This window comes from Marmota monax, unplaced genomic scaffold (assembly GCF_021218885.2).
Source record: "Marmota monax isolate L192 unplaced genomic scaffold, Marmota_monax_Labrador192_F-V1.1 WCK01_AAM20220418_F8-fsc00021, whole genome shotgun sequence".
NCBI lineage: Eukaryota > Metazoa > Chordata > Mammalia > Rodentia > Sciuridae > Marmota > Marmota monax.
In genome coordinates, this window is record NW_026695228.1 from 21,009,460 (window position 1) to 21,030,880 (window position 21,421).

Sequence of the window (21,421 nt, forward strand, 5' to 3'; positions counted from 1 at the left end):
TGACCTCACACGCCAGAGGAGGCCTCCCTCTGTCCTAGAGCCCAGACTACTTGGGAGAGCAGCACGGGGCGGACTGGGACAAGGACACTGGGTATGGAGCGTGGGAGGCGTTTGGGCGGCAAGAAGACCAGGACTTCGGTGGAAACCAACCAGGACCATTTAATACAAAAATAAGCAAATTACCCGAGACCCACCCGCGAGCAGGGCTGCCCCAGGAGGACGAGGCGACGCTCCGGCCCTGAGGGTGGACTTGGCGGGAAGGCACAGCAACCCCGCGGCCCTGCTGGGAACACAGCCCAGGCCAAGGGCAGCACCCTATGGGCTGCGCCCACCAGGCCCCGAACACACGCTCCTCCCACGGAGGCGTGGAGACAGGCAGCTGAGGGAGCAGACAGAGCGAGACTCCACGGCAGGCGCCAAGCGGACAGACAGGAGGGCTGGGCAGGAGGGAGGCCCAGCCCCCATCTGCCTCCTGAGCCCCCTCCAGGGGGGCTCAAAAGTAGCCATGTGGCCACTGGGACCCAGAGGTTACAGCTGGTGGGGGAAGAGCTACCTCCCTCCTGGGCCGGGGGGGAACCAAGCATGCTTCAATCCAGCTGGGAGTCCACGAGGCCTGGCACACAGTAGGTGCTCAATAAATGCTTGCTGCATGAGGAAATGAAGGACAGATACACAGTGAGATCCCAGCCCTGATGCAACCTCAGGAGGAAATGAAAGGACCTATCTCACACACCTCTGTGTCCTAGGACTGCTGTGTGGCCCAGCACACGGTGGGTGGTGACAAATGCTGACTGAACAGCTGTCACACTGTGTGGTGTCATTAGTGCTTTGTGCACAGCGGTGCCCAAGGTGAAGGGAAGAAACCAATTAGAGAAGCACCACGCTTACTTGCACCATGCTGAAGTCCCAACACAGTGGGTGCTCAATAAATGCCCTGAATCAAGAACTTACCTTTGTGTCTCAAATACCAGGCACGTGGTCGATGCTTGGCATGTGTCTGAATAAATGAACGTCTTATTTATCTCAGTATTCCCAGAGCCCAGAATGGTGCCCACCACACAGTAGGCACTCAATAAATACTTTGAATGAATTTAAAAGGTGAACATATATCACTAATACCTGATTCTTAATCTGATCAATAAATGCTTGATGATCAATTCAATCTCTGATCAGAGGAATCATTATGCCTCCTTCATGGCCATAACACAGAAACCTGGTACACAGCAGGTGCTTAATAAGTGTTGGGCACATGAATAGATGACACAGTCTGGTTCCCATCCAATTCCCCTGTGCCCAGCCCTGTTCCTGGCATACAGTAGGCACTCCATTAATGCTGCCTGTGGCAAGGACTGCTGAGCAAGAGCTGGCTGGATGCCACCCCGTGGTCAGCTCTGTGGTCCACGGGGCCCCAGGTGACCCCGCTGTGCCCTGCACAGCCCTCACAGCTCGTCCCGCGCGGTGCTGTCCAGCGGGGACTGAAGCACGTCCGAGTTCTTGGCCTCGCGGCTCAGCGCCTGCTGCTCCCGCATCTTCTGGGACTTGGCTCGGTCCCAGTCAGTCTTGACGTGCTCGTTGTTCCACACGACTGAGGTCTCCGTGTCGCTCACGTAGCCGTCGTCCCCCGTGTAGTGAGTGGGGTAGACGAGCAGCGGCTCCACGGAGAAGGCGCGCAGGTCGCGGGGCGAGAAGTGGGCTTTGTACTCGGACCTGGGGAGGAGGCGACGGGGTGGCCAGGGGAAGGGGCGGAGAGCTGGGGGCGCGGGCAGAGAACCCTCCTGGAGTCCCATCCCCTGACCCCCTCTGCCACCCGCCTCCGCCAGCCACTCACACTGGGTGCTTGTCAAACATGACGGGCAGGAACTCGTCCACCGGCAGCATCTTGGCCAGCGGCCTGGCGGCCAGCAGCTTGCGGGCCCCTTGCAGGGAGATGACATAGGCCAGTGTCCAGTAGGAGTAGTCGGCCTCCACCAGGTTCCTCACGCGGGGCACGGCCTTCTCGGGGTGCTCCACCTGCATCCGCTTCCGGCCCACGTAGCTGGGTGCAGAAGCAGCGCCCCGTCACTCCCACCCTCCAGAGGACGCCAACCCAGAAAGCCAGGGACCTAGTGACCCTGCCAGGCTCTGAGACGGCACAGGCTCAGCACGTCTGGGGAGCACTAACGAGGCCACTGTCACTGGACGCGGTGAGGCAGGACCACAGGGTTAAGGGGTGGGGGCACAGGAGGGGAGTGGGTCTTTCCTAAGGGTGCTAGGGAGCTATGGGAGGGTTTGGAGCGGGAAAGAGCAAATCACTGGAATGCTCTGAGGGTGAAGCTGGTTTCAGAGCTGGGGGTGTGAGCAGCCAGGAGGGAAGGGTGCAGTCAAGCACTACCCGCGGACCACGGGGCCAGGCCTGGGCGGTACCCTGCACATGGGAGGGGAAGAAAGGAGGGGCAGAGGGAGGGGCAGAAGGAGGACACCCTGGCCCACCCAAGAGCTGGCCACCTCCACCCACATCCTTAAACTGCACTCTTGGCTCCTGACACACCCCAAACCCTGACCACACCCAGCAGGCCCGCCCACCACCCTCGTGGGCCCAGTGTAGTGTGCGAACCCTGACCACACCTGCAGGCTTCTGGCCAGGTCTAGACTCTGGGTCACCCTCCCAAGGTCCTACCTGAGACCACACCTGACAAGCTCTCAGGCCCATGGACTACCTAAGCCCTTTGGTCGGGCTGCCAAGAGTTGGCTGTCCCAGGTCACAACTCTTACCCCCAACCTCACCTACTGACCTACAGGCTCTAGGATTCCAGCAATGCTCCGGCCACGCCCCCAGACTTGCCCCACCCACCGACTCACAGGCCACGCCCCCTGGCACACCTCTGTCCCTGGCCACCCCCAAGGCCCAGCTGTAGGGCCCCAGGCCCCCACTTACATGAGGTCCCAGTCCAGGGCCTCCCGCTCCACGTCCCGCATGAGATTCATCAGGCGCCTCTTGAAGAAGATCTCAAAACGCAGGTCATCCTCAAATACCAGCGATTTCTGTAGCCCTCGGTCCACGACCTGAGGGAAGGTGCCCCAGAGGTGACAAGGAGACCAAAGCCCAGCCTGTGCCTGAAACTAGCAGCTCTGCTTGAAGGCTCTGGGGACCCAGAGAGAAGCAAGCGCACCCGCCCCTCCAGGGTTCAGATCGTCCCGCCTGCGAGCTCTCGGTTCCTCCCACCCGGGCCTTTCCCTGTGCTGTGCCCTCCACGCTGAGCCTCCTCCCTGGCAGCCAACAGCGGGCTCCTTGTCACCCTTCAGGCCTCAGCTCAGATGTCACCCCTGATCACCCAATGCCACCAGCTGAGGACAATCCGCAGCCCTGAGCCACTCCCGTGAGTGCTCATCTCATCTATGATGCTGCTGCTGCTTTGCTGCTTGTCACCGCTGTCCCCACCTCCCCAGGCTCTCCCCTTGTCACCAGCTGTCCCAGCCTCCCCAGGTCTCCTCTGGGTGGGGGCAGGCTCACTCCTGGTGGCTGCCACGTCTCCGGTACAGGTTAGGTACACAATAGGCGCTTAGCAATTACTTGAATGAATGACCTTGAGAATCTTCACGACTGTCCCCTGAGACCATGGCCACCTGGAGAAGCTAGGAAGCACCTTTCTTGCTCAGAACCTCCACCCGCTAAGGCAGCAATGGACTTGAACCCAGGTCCCCTGGCTCCAGGGCCACCTGGCACAGCAAGCTATGCCCTGTGCCATCCATGACGAATTGCAGGAAAGCAGGGGGACACACATTGGGTACCCGTCACCTCACACCCCAGATGCCCTCACCACACACCCCGCAGCCGACACGCCATCTGGTTCCCAATCTGAATCCCAGCCTGACATCTGCCCCGCCACATCCTCCTGAACCCTGGTGAGCGGCTGTGCTGGCTGATGTCACTGTGGCCACACTCCATTAGTATGTGCTGGGCACAGCACCAGGCTGTGGGAGGGGCCCACCTGCTGCAGGGCCAGGCTTGCCCCCCTCCCCCGCCTGTTTCCACATCTGCACAACAGGACAGCAGCTGTCCCCTCAGAGGCTCAGGGCCACACTGACGCTGCGAAGGCAAAGGGGCCAAAGAACAGCCCAGGGTCCCGCTGCCGCTGGCCCTGCCCAAGATCCCTCAGGAGACCAGGCGCGGTGGCCTCAGGGCCCGCCACCCACCTCCTTCCAGATGCTGTAGTGGCTGAGGAAGCAGCCGAGCTCGCCCTTGGTGAGGGGCCGCCCGTGGTAGGGGTCCCGGTAGCCAGGCAGCATCTGGATGCCCAACGCCTCTACCTGGCTGCTGTTCATGGCCCTGGACACAGAAAGCAGGAGGTGGGCGGGCGCATCGGCAGGAACCCGCCCACTGTGAAGCCGCCATCGGCCACCGAGCCAGCACCCCCTGCCCTAGGACGCCCACCAGGCAAGTGACACCGTGGCTTCACCGTCCTCCACCTTAGCGAGGACTCAGCCCTCCGGGGCCAGCGCGGCCTGGGGACCGACCCACCCCAGGTGGGACTCGCCCCGCCCCCCCCCACAGGCCGGGCGACTCATCCGCACGCCCCCCTCCAGTGTGGTCTACACTCGCACATCCCAGGACAGACTCACTTGCCGTCCACGGCCTCCACCAGTCGGGCCTCAATCTCCTGTTCGTGCAGCGCCCGCAGCATGCGCTCCCGCCGGTCCTGCCGCCGCTTCAAGTTGATCATGAAGACCTGCGGCCAGAGCCTCGGTGGGACCCCCATCAGGCTGGCCTCGCCCCTCCCCAGGGAGAACCCAGCCCACCTCGTCAAAGCCCATCTTGTCGGGGGTCCTGGTAGGTGCCGAAATGAACCGGGAGTGCTCCACGGGGGGATGCTTCACTGCGGGGCAGAGAAACCAAGGGTCGCTGGGGTCCTGGGGCCCCTGCCCCCCTGCCCACACACCTCCCCCATCTCCTCCCAGGCTCCGCCCCTTCCCCAGAAACCACCTCACTCTAGCTGCTGGCGCTGCCCCATCCCAACACACATCCCTACCCCAGGACCTTTGCACACACACTGAAACAACCTTCTCCCTCCACCCCCAAGTTACAATGTCAAGGGGACAGGGAGGTCTCCTGACCTCCCTAGACTGGGCAGGCACCTGGGCCTCACCACCAAGGCCCCATTCTTGCTCTCCTACCTCTCTGGCCCCATGACTGCCCCTTGTGAGCTCCCGGGGAAGGACAGGGGGCTCTCTGCTTGCACTGGGTTCCCACCACCCACCGCAGGGCCAGGCCCACAGAAGGCGCTCAGTCGTCACTCAGAGCAGGAAAGACATGATGGCAAACCGTGTGTGTGACCTTGACCAGTCGGTGCCTCGTTTATCAAGTGGGATAATAAATGAAGAGATGCCGCTGGACCACACAGGTCCTGACAGGTTGAACTGTGTCCCCAAAGTGTATGCTGGCCGTCAACCATCAGGACCCCGGGACGCGACCTCTTTGGAAACCGTGTGTTACAGAGGCCAAGGGCCAAAATGAGGAGGGTGGGCCTGCAGGGCTGGGGCTGGGGTCCTCGGCCCTGCGGTCAGTTCTAGGGAAACGGAGCCCCAGGCATGGCGGCAGGGCAGCAGCGCGGGCACAGTGACCCCCACTGAAACCCCCGACCGCGGCGCACAGTAAGGCCCTGGAACTGGCCAAGCCCTGGCCTCTGCCCCGCGTGACCTCCAAGCCCCGGGGCTGTGCTGACCCACAGCAGTGCCCAGGCTGGCCTGGGGTCACACCACACAGTGACGCTGTGCCCTAGGGTGGGGGTCTTGGGCCACATGGCGTCAACTCCACTTCTGCTGGGCCTGGGGACAGCTCAGCCACGGGGAGGGGGGCAGCCATGTCTAAGGACTCAGCCCAGTGCAAACGCTGGAGAGCGAGCCGAGGCGTCCTTGCATCCTGCCCCACAGCCTTGTGGGGAAGCGGTGCTGTCCACAGCCAGCAGGAGGGGACACCCGGGGGCTCCGCACGGAGCTTTCTAGATTCGCCCCCCCACCTCCTCCCCTCCCTGAGCTGCCCTATGGGTGTTAGAAACTGAGTAGAACAGCTCCCAGTGGGTTCCGGGTCAAACCTGAGGGTGCTCTCGGGGACCCTGCGCTTGCCACCATGTGAGGAGGGAGCGTGGTCTCAGGGACTGCACTCTAACATTGCTGATGCAAACCTGGAACTTTCTCACACACATGCAACAGCAAGCTCACGGACACCCTGGGAGAACCAGGGGAAAACTGGCTGAGGGATGTGGTGGTTGTTGGGCCAGCGGGACATGTGACTTGGCCAAGAGCAGGTATATGAGTGGCTAAATGGCTGTGTGGAATACTATACAGCAAGGCAAAGTGAGCAGGCCACCGCTGCATACGGCCCATGAATCAAAGGGAAGACGCCGAGCTCTGTGATTCCACTCATCTAATGCACCATACTGAGGCCGGGGATGCGGCCCAGCACACCAGAGGCAAGTTCCACCCCAGCTCCACAAAAGAAAGGAGGGAGGGGGAAAGGCTGAGGGAGAAGATTTGGGAGCAATACCACGTGCATAACACAGTGCAGGTACCTGCATGTGGACAGAATTTTTTTTTTTTTGTACCAGGGATTGAACCCAGGGGCGGTTAATCACTGAGCCACATCCCTAATCCTTTTTATTTTTATTTTTTTAGTTGTAGATGGACACAATGCCTTTATTTTGTTTATTTATTTTTATGTGCCTCACAAACGCTAGGTAAGTGCTCTACCACTGAACCACAACCCCAGTCCCCCAGTCCTTTTTATTATTTTTTAATAATATGGTCTCACTAAGTTGCTGAGGCTGGCTTTGAACTCAAAATCCTCCTGCCTCAGCCTCCTAAGTCTCTGGGATTACAGGGGCACACCACCACGCCAGGCCAGAAAATGTGATTTTTCCTCGGAGCACAAGGAAGTATTTGCACAAATATCTAAAACTTCCAGGCCATCGTCCATCTGTTCTGCGTGGTTTGTTCTAGCTCCTGAGAATGAGCAAAGTAGCCACACACTGTCATGTTCTGAGGTTTTAACAGCAACATGAGTTGTTTTCCTATCGGAAATAATAGAAATAGCTGAAAACTTAAACTCGGAGCACTGTGGCTGCCCTGCAGGTGCTACACAGGCCCACTCCCTTGACTGCAGCCAGGTCAGCACTGGACATCTGCAGGTGACAGAGCCTCAATCCTGGTCAATCCTGGGTGGACTGCCCCAGGGACAGCAATCTCAAAAGGACCCTAAAGTTTTCCCGAAAGCAGAGGGCAGGGTGACGGTCCACTTTTAGCCACCAGGGGGAGCCACAGACAGACTATTCACAGAAACAGTGAAGGCTGGGGCAACTGAGTCCTGGGCAGAGGCCCCTTCCAGACCCTCCACATCTGTGCCGTGGGGCAGCCTCACAGGCCTCTGCCGTCACCTGCATGTCCAGCCCAGGACAGGGCCGCACCACCCTAAAGCCACTCAGCACCCTGTGTTCGTCCTGTTTCAGGCCCAGGAGGCACAGCCACTAGCTTCATTCATATCTTATGGGCTTGTTTTTATACATGCAGTCGGTCCCCTGTATCCATGGGTTCTGCATCTGACTAACAACTAATGTAAATTATTCTGGGGAAAAAAAAAGTCACCTGTACTAAATACATACAGACTGTTTTTCTTGGTTAATCCCTAAACAAGACAGAGCACCCACGTACAGACCACGTGCACTGTATCAGGGGCTGTGAATCCTCTGGAGGTGGATGAGCATCATAGGCAGCGAGTGCAGAGGGTCTATGCAAAGGACCTTGTGCATGGGTGGGTCCTGGCAGTGGAGGAAGCCCTGAACCAATGCCCTGGGGTACGGAGGGACGTGCCAAAGACCTGAGCCCACAACTGTGGCCAAATGTTTAGTTTCCTGTCCGGACGTCTGTAATCCCAGTAACTGGGAGGCTGAGGCAGGAGGATTGCAAGTTCAAAACCAGCCTCAGCAACTTAGCAAAGCCCAAAAAACTCAGTGAGGGCTAGGATGTGGCTCAGTGATTAAGCACCCCCGGGTTCAATCCCTAGTACCCCCCAAAAAAGTTGTAGAGTTTTCTTTATCAGATACATTCATTTAAGCAAAATGGGAGGAGTAAAACCCATTCCAGTTAAATAGAAGGTTGTGGGTTTGGCAGGAGCAGGGGGAAGAAATGGCCTGAGATGAGTGTTTCCTGACGCTGACATATATTCCCAACGACCGTCAGAAAGAACCTGCTGCCCTCTCTGCTCCCACACCCTCTATGGCTCCCCACTGCCTTCTCTACAGCCAGATGTCTGACGCCCCCTGCTGCCAGCCCTGCCCCTGCACCCTGGGATCACCTGCCCTCCAAGCTCGTGTCCCCTCCAGCCTTGCTCTGGCTGTAATTCCCTTCCTAGTAAACTCCTATTCCTGCTGCACTTACAAGCACCTCCTCCAGGAAGCCTACCCCTGCCTACCCTAAGGTCCCAGCTCACTGCGAACCTGCGGCGCTCATTTCGCGTTCACGGCATGGATGCAAAGTGGCAGAGAGAGGGAGGTAACAGCCCTCCCGGGCAGGTGCAGACTCACCCATGACCTCCAGCTGCACGTGCAGGAAGCTCTCGGCCTCGTCCTGGAGGGTGCTGTGCGCGCGCAGCGGCACGGGCAGGAAGCCGTACACCTCCTTGTTGCACACGTACATCTGCACCTCTGCGGCCAGGAAGGACAAGTGAAGGCCAAGCAACCCGCGGCGGGGCCACCGGGCAGCGCTGGCCGCCTCTGACCAGCAGCGAGCTGCCCAGAGCGAGCCACAAAACAGCCCGGCTGGCCCCAGCCACCGGTGACAGCCCTGGGCATTCCACCCTCTGCCCCGGGGACCTGCGGCAGGACAGCCTGGCGCCTGCGCAGACCTAAGGGATCAGGACCCCCCCAAAATGCCACTGGGCAAAGTCACAGAAAACTCGGTGACACCCAGCGAGCATCTCAGCAGCTGGGGGACTCCACAGGGCGAAGCCGGAAGGCTCAAGACCCGGTGAAGACGCAGACCCGCCACGCCCACGCCAGGGGGAGGGGACGCAGCAGGTGCAGGGACCCAGCGCCTTCCTGTTTGGTGGCTGAAAGATCTTTTTTCTTTTCTTTATTCACTACAACATCTGCATTAATGCCATACCCCTTGTTTATAGACTTAACTTCCCCACAGGTTCCTATAAAAAGGAAACAGTACACATGGTTTGGTCCTCTGCAGTTGCAGGCGCCCACTGAGGGTCCTGGACTGTGTTTCCCCACAGATAAAGGGACCCACATATGCTCAAATGTGGAGGATTGAGAGAAGACAGAAACGCATTGAGAGGGAAGTCGCATTCGGTAAACAGGCCTCCAAGAGCTGCGGCAGCATCTACCCAGGAGGCTGAGGCAGAAGGACCCTGTTTGAAGCCAGCTGGAAACTGAGACCCTGTCTCAGAAAAGGGCTGGGGAGGGAGTGAGGGAAATGAGGGCTGGAGACTGGGTCCCAGAGAGTTAGCCGAACACCTGGATACAGCCACGCCTGAAGGCAGTCTAGCACCCTGCAGCTTCAGCTCCTGGAACATTCCGGGTGCTGTTCGGACTTGCTCAGCACGTAACCCCAAAGAACCAGGCAGGCACCCCGATGACAGAGCCCTCCCTCTCTCACCTGCCTGCTTGCAGGAGAAGGCGAAGACGATGATGTCGTCGAAGGACCAGGTGTAGTCGGGGTGGGGCGGGTAGAAGGCCAGGTTCCGGGAGGCGGCCTTCCGCAGGTCGATCAGGAAGGTCGAGTGCACCATGGGAACCGCGAAGCAGCCCCTGCGGTCGCGCTTGCGGATGGGGATGTAGGCGGGCGTGCGCTTGTAGTAGCCCTGCGGGAGGCGGAGGCGGAGGTCTGCACCCATCGCACCCGTCCCGGCCCGGCCCCAAAGTGGAGGCTGGAAGCCTTGACTGCAAGACTGGGAGCCAGCCTCCAGCTTCCCTGGGATGTCCCCGAGGGCCATCAAACCTGTCCCCACCCAGACCCTTCACTGTTGGCAACAGCAGCAGACGGCAGACGATGGATATGGGAGCACAGGCGGCGCGGGAAGGGCCCCCCCACCCCAGGCCAGGGGAAGCCGCAGCAGCCGCTCTGACCCGCAGAAACCCAGGCCAGAGGCGAGCGGGCAGGAGGGGGATCTCTAGAGAAGTTCTCAACCTCTAGACACCCTCGAGCTGGCGTCCTCCCTCGGCCCTTCATAGACCAGAATTGTGACAGTGCAACATTTGGATATTATTAAAAAAAACTAATAAATAAGCCACTGAATGGTTCACTTTAAAACTGTAAATTTTTTGTTTATGAATTTTCTCTTCGGTTAAAAACTAAAAGAGGGCTGGGGCTGGGCTCAGGGGCAGAGTGCTTGCCTCACATGCATGAGGCACTGGGTTCGGTCCTCAGCACCATGAATAAATAAAGATACTGTGTCCACCTACCACTAAAATACAAAGTTTAAAAAAAGAAAAAAAGGACAGGAGCCGTGGGTGCGGCTGGGTGGCAGGGTGCTAGACTACCATGCGGAGGCCCAGGGTTCCATCCTCAGCACCCTAGGGTCATGGTGGTGGGGAGGAGACAGCACAGATTAGTGTCCTGGCTCCAGTCCCCCAGCCCCTTGCATGCCCCCAACCCACCCAACCTGGTGGCTTTGCTTAGTATCCTATACTTGAACCTGGGGGTGGGACTTGTGACTAGGCCTGACCAATCACAGTTTTGTATTTTCCTGGCTTTAATAATTGGCTCAGGACTGTCCCCTGGCTGGACACTGCTAGGTTCTTTCCAGTGCAGTCTGAGAATTAAGCCAATCAATGAATGGGGGAGGGGAAAAAGGTTGTTTGAATATCTGGATCAAACCACGCCTGAACCCCCATCCTGGCACCATCATTTCCTAGCTCTGGGCTTTAAGGCAAGTTTCCACCTCAGTAATGGTAGGGAAGTCATTGAAACACTCCCTCAGTGGGCTTTCTAAGGGTTAGCATGAGGGCATTTGTCTAAGGTTGTGTGAAGACAAATTAGACTCCAGCTAGGGTCCCCGCTTGTCACCTGGCCTCCATCCCCGCCCTGTCCTACCTGGGAAGTCATTCCACACCAGAAGTTGGAGTACGCGGCCCGGGAGTCCAGCATAGGAGCCACCACGGTCTTGTTCTCGGCGATGAGCAGGCTCAGGGTGTCGGGGTTGATGAGCAGGTTGTCTGCGTCCACAAACTGCAAAGCACCCGCCGGCCGTCAGCGTGGGCCGCAACTCAGAACCACTGGGCAGAGGAACCACTTGGGTCCCGACGAAGCCCTGGCTCCTCACCTACCAGCTCAGCCCTTGAGAATAAGCTGCATGTGGCTGAGTGTGTCCCCGAGTTCCCCTGCTGGGGCGGCTCTGCTGTGTGGTATGGGGGAGGGGAGGGCTGTAAGAGGTAGGGCCTGGTGGAGGTGGCGGAGAGCTCCTGGCCACCCGACTCCCGGCACTGCCATGACGCTCAGGCCACCTGGTGGCGCACTCAGCTCCCAACTGTGAGTTACATGACCCTTTCCTTGTCATGACTCCAGCATCAGGTATTGTCACAGCAACACCAGACTCTGACCCCAAAGACTGTCACCAACACCTTCCACGAAGGCCACACAAGGATGTTGGGGATGGCAGTGTCATTACCCCACCAACTGTGAGCAACCGGAGCCCAGCAGCAGCAGCAGGTCACGTGGGGGACAGACCTTGACCTGGTCCCAGGCTGAAATGAGATGCCACCACTGAAGATCACGGACACGTGTGGCCAGATGCAAGTCAGGCTGCGCTGGCCTCCACCCGGTCACCTTGCATGAATCCAGTGGTGGCTTTGTTTTTTCCTGGCTTCTTCTTTTTTTTTTTTAATGTTCGCGAAGAGCGTGAGCTCCGACCCGCCATGAACGAAAGCAATCCTCTAGGGAAGGCACGGGTTTTTTTTTTTTGGTAGCTCAGATTGAACCCAGGGGCACTCGTCCCTGAGCCACATCCCCAGCCCTATTTTGCATTTTATTTAGAGACAGGGTCTCACTGAGTTGCTTAGCACCTCGCTTTTGCTGAGGCTGGCTTTGAACTTGGGATCCTCCTGCCTCAGCCTCCCGAGTCGCTGGGATCACAGGTGTGGGCCACTGCACCCGGCAGAAGCGCAGTGCTTTAGAGCTGTCACACCATCCCGTTCCCTGGGCTGGAAGCAGGTCTCAGTGCCCCCACGGTCTCCTCTGGCCTCCCAGGTGCCGGAGGCCCTGCGCCACACTGTGCTGTGTATGTACCTCCTGCTCCTGCCGACGACCCGGTGCAGTGACCTCGCTCCATCCGAGCTGTTCATGTTACCCTGGAGTATTTTCTTTTCGGATGACGATTGACAAGCTAATCAAAAGAGTCGTGCAGGAGTCTCAACGCTAACAACTGGCTGATTGCTGGGGTCTGGCTGGTTCCCCTTCTGTCTCCTCCTGTTTCAACTCAGTGGCTGGAGTCCCCACCATGCCGCTGGGCGACCGCTGAGCTCGGAGGGCTGTTTCAATGCGAGACATACAGCTGCGAGCGCTCTTTTATATAAACGTAAATTTGGGGAAAACTGTAGCTGTGCTGTCGACGCTGGAAAAAGTACCAGAGCCACGGTGAGGAGCTGGCACTGCTCAGACACCACCCAGTCTAGAGGCGAAGCTTGAATTTTTCCCCTTTGTTAGGGAACCCGCTGTGTAAGTATGTGCGGGCTTATCTACATGGGGTTGATCACAGGAGCTAACATTTTCTAAATAACAAAAAAAGAAAGAAAAGAAAACCGCCCCACAGGAAGCAAAGCCATCGGGAATTCCCGGCTCCCCGGACACGAGGACATGCAGGTCAGGATGCGCCCCAGAACCACAGGCAGCAAATCCAAAATGCAAGATTTTTGAACACTACATGAAGTTCTGTACGGTGAACCTTGTGTCATGCACAAAGTTATTAAAAGCTGTTACACAAAACGACCTCCAGGCTGTGGGGACAAGGTACCTTGTGAAGCAAAGGAATCTAGACTTAGACGTCAGCCAGACGCTATGGGGTTCCACATAGGCAATACTCCAAAATCGGAAAACTCCAAAATCCAAGATCCTTCTGGTGCTGGCCTTTCAGGTAGGGGCCACCTGAGCTGCAGGGAGGGCTGGCTTCCCCTCCTCGTGCAGTACTTCTAAAGGCGGGGTCCACTGCCACACACAGGAAAACCGGGGTCCACCTCCCTGGCAATGAGGGGACCCGCTCCCGCTGGCAGCCCTCCGGCTGTCCCAGGCTGGAGCCTCAGTCACACCAACAGGCCCCGCCCAGCCCCTGGGGACATCTGAATCCATGACCTTTGTGTATATATCCAGTCCAAACAGCCGGAGGAGCCTGGCAGGCCCCCCGGGAAAGTTCAACAGAGTTGCCCCGGGATCCGGGATCCGGGATCCGCAGCGCTGTTCCTGGTAGGAGCCAGGAGAGCGGCTCAGGTACGCGCTGTAGGCGCATGCTCAGAGCAGCACCACTCATCAGCACCAGAAGGTAGAAACCATCAAGTGCTGTCACCGTATGAACGGATGGACACCACGTGGTCCAGCCACACAGCAAATGTCACTCAGCTATAACCTCAAGAACAAGACACTGAGCACGGCGCGGTGGCGCAGCCTGTAATCCCAGCCGCTCGGGAGGTTGAGGCAGGAGGATGGCGAGTTCAAAGCCAGCCGCAGCAACTGCAAGACGCTAAGCAACTCAGTGAGACCCCGTCTCTAAATCAAATACAAAATGGGGCTGGGGACGTGGCTCAGTGGTTGAGGGCCCCTGGGTTCAGTCCCTGGTACCAAAAAAAAAAAAAAATGACACAAAATGACAGCCCCACAGAGGGCCCAGGTGTGCCATTCCACTGACATGAAATACCTGAGCAGGCCGAACTGCCACAGGAAGCAGGGTAGTGGCTGCAGGGGCAGGGGCTGGGGCTGGGGCTGGGGAGTGCCTGCTGGGTTCCTTCTGGATGAGGCAAATGTTCTGGAAGGAGATCCGCCTGTAACATAAGGAGGCGCTACGGCCACGAACTGCACATTGGACTCGTTCATTTTACCTTATGTAAATTGCACCTCAATTAAACAAACACGGCTACAAATGGTCTCTCTGGAAGGCGATATTAAAGTTTGGCGGGGTTTTTTCCCCCTCTTATGCTTCTTAATTTTTTTTCCTGCTAATAATATCCCTAACTTTTTTTTTTTAATATTTTTATTTTTTAGTTTTCAGCGGACACAACATCTTTGTTTGTATGTGGTGCTGAGGATCGAACCCGGGCCGCACGCATGCCAGGCGAGTGTGCTACCGCTTGAACCACATCCCCAGCCACAATATCCCTAACTTTTGAGGGGGGAAAAGGAGTGGAAGCCCTTTTAATAACAAGGACTAAAACATCAGACAAACAGTTTCACTCCAACATGGTTCTCCAAAGTCCCCAACTAAAAAATGTAACTTTGTGTCAAAAGCTGCTTTAAGCTTGGCATCTGGAGTTCCCCTGGGGGGTGCTGAAGGGAAAGAGTAAAACTCCAATCCCGAACCACAAAAGCAAAGGCCAGCGGAGGGGACAAGGCAGCTCTGTGCCGGAGGAGTCTAGGAGGAGCCAGAGCCACCTCTGTGCTGTCCCCTCCCTTCCTCTGCCTGCTCACGCATGTGTGGGGAGGAACCCGCAGGGCTCACTTGGGGGCTGGGTCCACGCTCGCTCCTCCCAGGACAGCAATGTCCTCCAAGGTGCTCGGTCCTCCCCACAGGGCGCAGGCCAGGGACTGCTCCGGCCTCCACCCTGGGCCTCCTGGTACCCACGGCAACCACAGGGAGAATCCTAGAGACACAGCCCTGCCCTGCTCCGCCCTCCACGGCTACCCAGCACCCTCCAAGCTAAAGCCAAGCGCCTCCTCTGGCTTGCACAGGAGGGTCCCCACCCCAGTCACTCAGTAGCACTGCTGCACTTCTGTCACCGAGTGTCCCAAGTGTGCTCCCTGCTCTTACTGGGGACTCTGCCCCCGGCCCGCTCGGTGGGCTCCGGTTCTCCTTCAGGTCTCTGCCTGGGTTCCTTCCTCCGAGTCACACGGCCCCTGCTCATTCATTACGTCCCCTGGTTGTGGGTGAAAGGTGGCCCTCCAGATTCACTGAGCTCCTAACCCTGGCTCCTGTGAAGGTGCCCGGGGTCTCCTGCACCTACAGGAAGGCGTAAATTAAGATGAGGTCTCCCAGCAAGAGAGTGGCCTTAAGTCCACTGACTGGGTCCTCTCAAGAGAAAAGGAGGGGACCGAGAAGCCATGTGACCAGAGCAGAGGCGCTGCGCCATCTCTGCCGCATCCCAGTAGCATCGAAAGGGGAAGAGGCAGGGTGGACAGCCCTGGCGCTGCAACTTCCCACCTGCAGCCCCCACAGTGTGGGAGCCACCTGCTGGGCTCGGGCCAGCCTGTGCCCACTGCAGACACCGCAGGGGGACGCCACGGCCCCTCCAGGTGCTCTGCGTGGCACACCCTGCCTGCGGCGTCCCCTGGCTCCGTTCTGTGGTTTTCAGCGCCCGTCACCTTTCCTGGGGGATCAGGAAGGCAGGCTCAGCTGACCACTGTGTCCCCAGGGCCCAGCTGAGGCCAGCGCATGTGGACACCGGCCAAGGCACAAGTGTAAGTCGTCCCCGCAATGGCAGCAGCACGGAGGCCAGCACGTCGGGTGGCCTTACTGCTCTCCGGCTCTGCGGGGCCCAGCCGTCGGCACACTACTCCCCTCTGTCCCAGGGAGGGGACAGGTACTGTTACACCCAGGCCAGGACAGAAGGCGCTCACAGAGGTCCGTGGCCGTGGACACTCATCCTGACAGAACCGCGTTCCAGACTCAACCGACCCGAGACGCAGCTGCCAGCTAGGGAGCAGCGAGAGGAATCAGGCCTCCCTCGGCAGCTCGGGCCCCCAGCCCCTGGCCTCGTCCCCTAGCCTCTGAGAAGTGGCCCAAAGAATGTCACCGTGGGATGTGCACAGAGCTTGGCTTTACTTGTGACGGGGTGACTAAAGCAGACACAGCCCAAGGGTCCACACGGGACTGAAGCTCACCCTTTTGGGGGCAGCGGGAAGTGGGGGCTGAGCCCAGGGCGCCCGGGCACCGCACGCACACCGCCTCCCCATTTCCTGAGACAGCGTCTTGCCAAGCTGCCAGGCTGGCCTCGCACTAGCCCTCGCACTGCCCGGCCCCGCAGCCACTGGCCGCATGGATCGCGCTCTCCTGGGGACTGAGGCCTGCACCAAGGACCAGGCGGCCCAGCGTCCGGAATCCCGGCTCCTCCTCTCTCCAACTGCATGAAACTGGAGGAACTGGCACCTCCTCCTGCAGCCTCAGTCTGCTCTTCTGCAAAGTGGGTTACACATGGCTCCTGCAGCGGTGGCGCATGCCCGTCACCCCAGTGGCTCGGGAGGCTGAGACAGGAGGATTGCAAGTCCAAAGCCAGCCTCACCAATTGCGAGGCGCTAAGCAACTCAGTGAGACCCTGTCTCTAAATAGAACACAAAATAGGGCTGGGGATGTGGCTCAGTGACCTGAGTTCAATCCCCAGTATCCACCCCCTCAAAAAAGATGGCCCCGCATCCTGCTGCTCTGCCTGTCCCTGGCCGTCCAGCCTCCCTGGGCCCACAGCCATGGCTGAGCAACTCACCAAGATGTAATCAGCCCACATGTCCCGAGCCGATTTCAGGGCAGCCTGGCGCAACTTCATGACGTGCTCATAGCGAGAGTCGGACCAGTGTTTGGGGCCCTCCTCGTCTGGGTAGGACCTGCGAAGGGACAGTGTGATGTGGGAAGCATGGGGCGCGGTCAGAGCCCAGAGAGGGCTCGGCCACCCTGGGGATGATCAGAGGAGGCTTCCTGAAGGAGGAGGCCTGCGAGCTGAGCTGAAGGCTGGGCAGGAGTGCGAGGTGGAAAAACCCTGGGAGGTGTGTCCTCGCGGGCAGCAGGGCACACACAGGGGACCAGAGGGAGCGAAGCTGGAGGCAAACGCTCGCTCGCAGTGGCTGCAGAGGGCCTCCCGCGCCAAGCAGGGCACCACTGAGGATGAAGGGGAGCCGCTGGGAAAGGGAGGGACACAGAGCAGAAAACGTGCGGAAACACCCCTCAGATCACAGGAGCCCGGCATGGGAGGGGAGCCTGGAGCCCCTGAGCCCAGCAGTTTGGGGCTGGGACACCGTGAGAGCCCATCTTGAAAGAAGCGGGAGATCCTAAAGCGATGGAAGGAACCTGGCGGCCACAGGGCCCAGGGCTCCCAAGGAAGCTTCACACAGAGCGGCTCCTGGGTTCACCCCAGACAGGAACAATACAGTGGGCGTCACCAGGACAAAGGAGTAAAGAACTCCAGGTGAGGGAAGAGCTGGGACAAAGGCCTGGCAGGAGGATTAGGGCCTACCAGTGATGGGAGGAGTCAGGGCTCATGGATCTGGGATCAGGCTGGAAAGTCACAGGCTGAGGGCCCGTGAGTCCTGGTCCAGGGCAATAGGGAGCCATGGAAGATGTGTGAGCAGAGGGGCAGCCAGTCAGACCTGGGAGCTCAGGCAGGACCTGGCGCTCACCTGGGCTCCTCCGCCGGCCGCCACTCCACATAATGGTACAAACTCTTCACTGCCACTAGCCACTCCCGCAGCACAGCTGATGTGTTGTCTGCATTGTGGTCCGTGGCCACCCTGTGGGCACAAGGTGACAGTCAGCACAGCTGGGGGGAACAAGACAGGACCACGTAATGCAAGGCTCCCAGGGCTCCTTTCCTGGCTTGGCCTCCCACCAGCCATGTGGCCCTGGACGAGACACTGCCTCTCCATGCCCCAGTTTCCTCATCTGTAAAAAGGGAGTGGGGACAGGCCAGGTCACTGGGTGCATGAACAAGCTGGCTTGGAAAACCACATGAGCGACTGTGGGTTTCACTGCTGAGCTCGGAGGATCTTATGACCAGGTCCCCATCAGATGCCCGCAACTTAATAAAAAAAAAAATCTACATATCATAAAGTCACCCGGCCTGCCTTCCTTCTCTCCTGTGAGCGACACACCTCATAGTGGGCTGTGCTCACACGTCATTCAACAAACAATTGTTAAGCACCACATGTATGCTTGGATGATCCAGACTAGGGAATGTGGGGCAGCGGGGAGAGGGACGCTGAGGAGTCTAGTTTGGCCATGAAGCGGAGAGTTGACTGTCCCTAGTAAATTTGTTCAACATTAAGGGCACCAGTAATGACAACACCAGGAAAGACAGTGACCCCAGCTGTGGCTCCTGAGCGCCAACCCTGCGCCAGGCACCACGGCCACCGGCGGGTTGTCCCCAAAGGCAAGCGCAACCAGCGGCCTCGATTCGCCCCCCTTTCCATGGAGGAAACCGAGGCAGGAAAGCAGAAGTCACCAGTCAGGCATCCTCACGGCGCCGGCCTTCCGCTTCCCCCTGTCATCTGGTCCCCTGCTGGCCCACGAAATCAGAGGACGGGTCCGCCTGAGCCCCAAGTCCCAGGGCCACCCTGGAACCAGGGTAAGTTGGAGACCCAACAGGGCAGCGAGAGCCGGGAAGCCTTTCCCTCAGATGTGGCCACGGCCAAGCCCAGGGGCGCCCAGGCCTTGTGGAGCTGTGGGTGCCCCCCAGGGAGGTGGCGGCTGCCCAGCCGGGGACAGACGCGAGGCCTGGGATCCGTCCCGAGCGCGGGTCCCGCGCGTCCTCCGGCCGTGGAGGGCGGCTCCGCCCGGAGTCGGGAGCCGCGGCGCAGGGCGCGCGGACCTGGCCCCGGGGGCTGCAGGGCGGGCTCACCACAGCGCCGTGCGCTCCCGCGGGTGCCGCAGCCGCTCAAGGGCGCCCAGGGTGGCGGGCAGCGCGTGGGCCGCGTTTCGCGCCACCAGCGCGATGAGCACCCGCGGCGCCTGCAGCGGCGACTCCGGGCTCCAGCGCTCCTCGGGAAAGTAGGCGGCGACACCTGGCGGGCCCCCCGGAGGCGGCGGGGCCAGCAACAGCAGCAGCAGGAGCAGCAGCGGCGGCCGCAGGCCCGGGAGTGGCTGCCCGCGCCGCCGGCACGCGCGTGGGGCCGCCGCCATCGCGCCACGCGTCGCCTTTAAGCCGCTTTTCTGCCGGCGGACGCGGGCCGCGCCTTAAAGGGGTCATCGGTCATCCAGGCACCGCCTCTGACGCGCGACTTAAAGGGGAGGAGCACGCTTGGCGTCAAGTTAGCCGACTGGGCATGTCTCCCAGGCTCCGCCTCTGAACACTTAAAGCCCCTAAGCGCCGCTGACCCTCCGACAACTCGAGGCCGCCCCTTCGTGACGTCACGGACCAGCCCTCAGAGCTCCGCCCCGCGTTGCCTCCTTAAAGGCACAGAGAGCCGCGTACGGAGCCGGCCTGGCGTGGTATCCAGACGTTCTCTCACTCGGGGAGGTCAGCCTTAGGAGCCGTCTAACTTCCACGTGTTTAAGACCCGGGTTGCCAGCAGACGGACCTGGCTAGTTAGGACCCAAAAGATCTGAGTCTCAGTTTCCTTGGCTGCAACATGTGTTCTACCATCCTGGTTCCTGACCTCTCCTTAGGGGTGGTTGAGCTTCCTGGCACCCAGAAACCCGCCTTCAAATCCAGCCCCCGCAGTGGACGCGCTGAGGCTGTCCGCCTTCTGTAAAATGAGGGCAGAGAGAACCCGGAGGCCTGGCGTGAGCAGCCAGACACTGCGGTGCCTAAGCAAGTCCTCCCGCAGGGTCATCATTTCCATGGAAATCCTTCCAGGAGATTGTTTTGCAATACTATAATGTAATTTCTTTTCTTTCTTTCTTTCTTTTGGTACCGGGGATTGAGCCCAGGGGCGCGTTTTAACCACTGATCCACACCCCAGCCCTTTTTCTGTATTTTACTTAGAGACAGCGTCTTACTGAGTTGCTTAGCGCCTCCCTGAGTTTCTGAGGCTGATTTTAACTCGCGATCCTCCTGCCTCAGCCTCCCGAGCTGCTGGGATTACACGTGTGCGCCACGGCACCTGGTTCTATAATGTTCTGCCTAATCGTGTTTGTGTCGTTCTTTAAAATGAACTTTTAAGCCTGATGCTCAAACAGCATTTATTTACGAAGATGGGGGCGAGACGGTTCAATATTGTCAAATTCAGGGCACGTGTGGAGTGCAGCCCCGTGGGCACAACAGGCAGTGGGACCCGAAATTTAAGGAACCAAGATGAAGTCGGGGCCTAAGGAAGAAAGTGGGCTTAACCTGAAAAGCCCCGGCCAGGCCCAACTACCTGGGGCACATGACTACTCTCCCCTTCTGCATCCCAGTCTTCCCGTTTTCCGTTTTTGCCCACAATACTCCCCAGTACAAGGTAACTGTTTGGCTATTCTGAAAGAATCTTGATTGGTGACATGATTGTGTGGGGTGGGGGAGGACTGGGAAAGGGAACGTCGCCCACCGGTCACTGCTGAATCTGGGTAGGGCCCACGGGGGTCTCTGATGTGAGGAGTGTGTTGGAAACTTTCCACAATAAAAAGGCAAAAAAAGCTTATACTCGGGATTGGATAAGGAAAGAGCTTAAGAGCTTTCATATTATTAAGAAAAACAAGATGACACGATGTCTCGTCCATCTGGAAAGATTTAGACACCCCTAGGGCAAATAGTGGCTTTGTCAAGAGGGGAAGGCTAACAAATTCTTATGGCTACAGTGTTTCCAGAATTAACAGCTGCACCCTGTCCCGGGAAGGGGAACACAGCTGGAGGTTGGAAAGCCTCTCTTTTGGCAGAGCTGGGGATGGCCACCGGCATCCCATAGGCCAGGCAGGGGCTCTACCGCCGAGCCACGCCTCCAGCCTGAGAAGCGCAGCACAAACGTAGCTCAGAAAGTAGAGTTGGAAGAAAAGTCTGGAAAGCTCAGGCTTCTCTCATTCTCTTGGAAAAGACGGAAAACCCAGATCAGAAAGGAAGGAAATCATCTGGAGTGTACAGGTCCCTCGGAAAGCCGACGGCAGCGGAACCCCAGGGAAATCCCTCGGAGGCCAGCTCCGGAAGCCGCTGGCCGGGCTGTGACACTGGAGAAGCTGCCAACCTCCGGTGAACAGATGACTTTTTTGGCAAGCAGAGGGAAGTCAGTAACTGAGCTCCTGTCTCAGCACAGAAACCTGATACCCAGTTAAGACTGGGGACTGAGGAAAGCTCCAGGGGAGAGGGGCTGCTCAGAGGCCCTGGGTTCCACCCCCAGCACCCTTCCTTGCAAAAAAAAAGTTTTGGAGAGAGAACTAAACCAGGAAAGCTCACAGCAAGCTGAGGAGGGGAAAAATCATGACCTGTATCACAAAGCATTACTATCCTTAATATACAAAGAGTTGTTCTTTATCAACAAGAAACCCCTAAACACTCCTGAAGGGAAAAGTAGGTAAAACACAGGAACAATTAGCCTTAAAAATAACAACAAAAAAATCACAAACATATGGCCA

At 58.5% G+C, this 21,421-nt stretch overlaps 1 protein-coding gene across 1 annotated transcript; it reads right to left on the minus strand.

Annotated features, from left to right (window-relative positions):
- Nucleotides 1–134: 134 nt before the first annotated feature.
- On the minus strand, nt 135–19,072 carry Colgalt1 (collagen beta(1-O)galactosyltransferase 1). The gene is made up of 12 exons (XM_046436886.2): nt 18,777–19,072; nt 17,560–17,670; nt 16,653–16,770; nt 11,071–11,205; nt 9,634–9,838; nt 8,553–8,672; nt 4,777–4,853; nt 4,600–4,706; nt 4,174–4,306; nt 2,915–3,042; nt 1,829–2,035; nt 135–1,707 (listed from the first exon to the last, which is right to left on the minus strand). Exons 1-12 carry the CDS (start codon nt 19,055–19,057, stop codon nt 1,440–1,442), a joined length of 1,890 nt encoding a protein of 629 aa, XP_046292842.1. The 5' UTR covers nt 19,058–19,072; the 3' UTR covers nt 135–1,439.
- Nucleotides 19,073–21,421: the final 2,349 nt, after the last annotated feature.

What these genes read in the sequence shown, in the direction of transcription:
- Colgalt1 (XM_046436886.2), bottom strand. Translation starts at nt 19,057, where the DNA reads ATGGCGGCGGCCCCACGCGCGTGCCGGCGGCGCGGGCAGCCACTCCCG. An exon ending in CGGGAGCGCACGGCGCTGTG is followed by an intron (nt 17,671 to 18,776) that starts GTGAGCCCGCCC and finishes TTGTGCCCACAG; the next exon opens with GGTGGCCACGGACCACAATG. An exon ending in CTTCTCCTGCAAGCAGGCAG is followed by an intron (nt 8,673 to 9,633) that starts GTGAGAGAGGGA and finishes TCCTGGCCGCAG; the next exon opens with AGGTGCAGATGTACGTGTGC.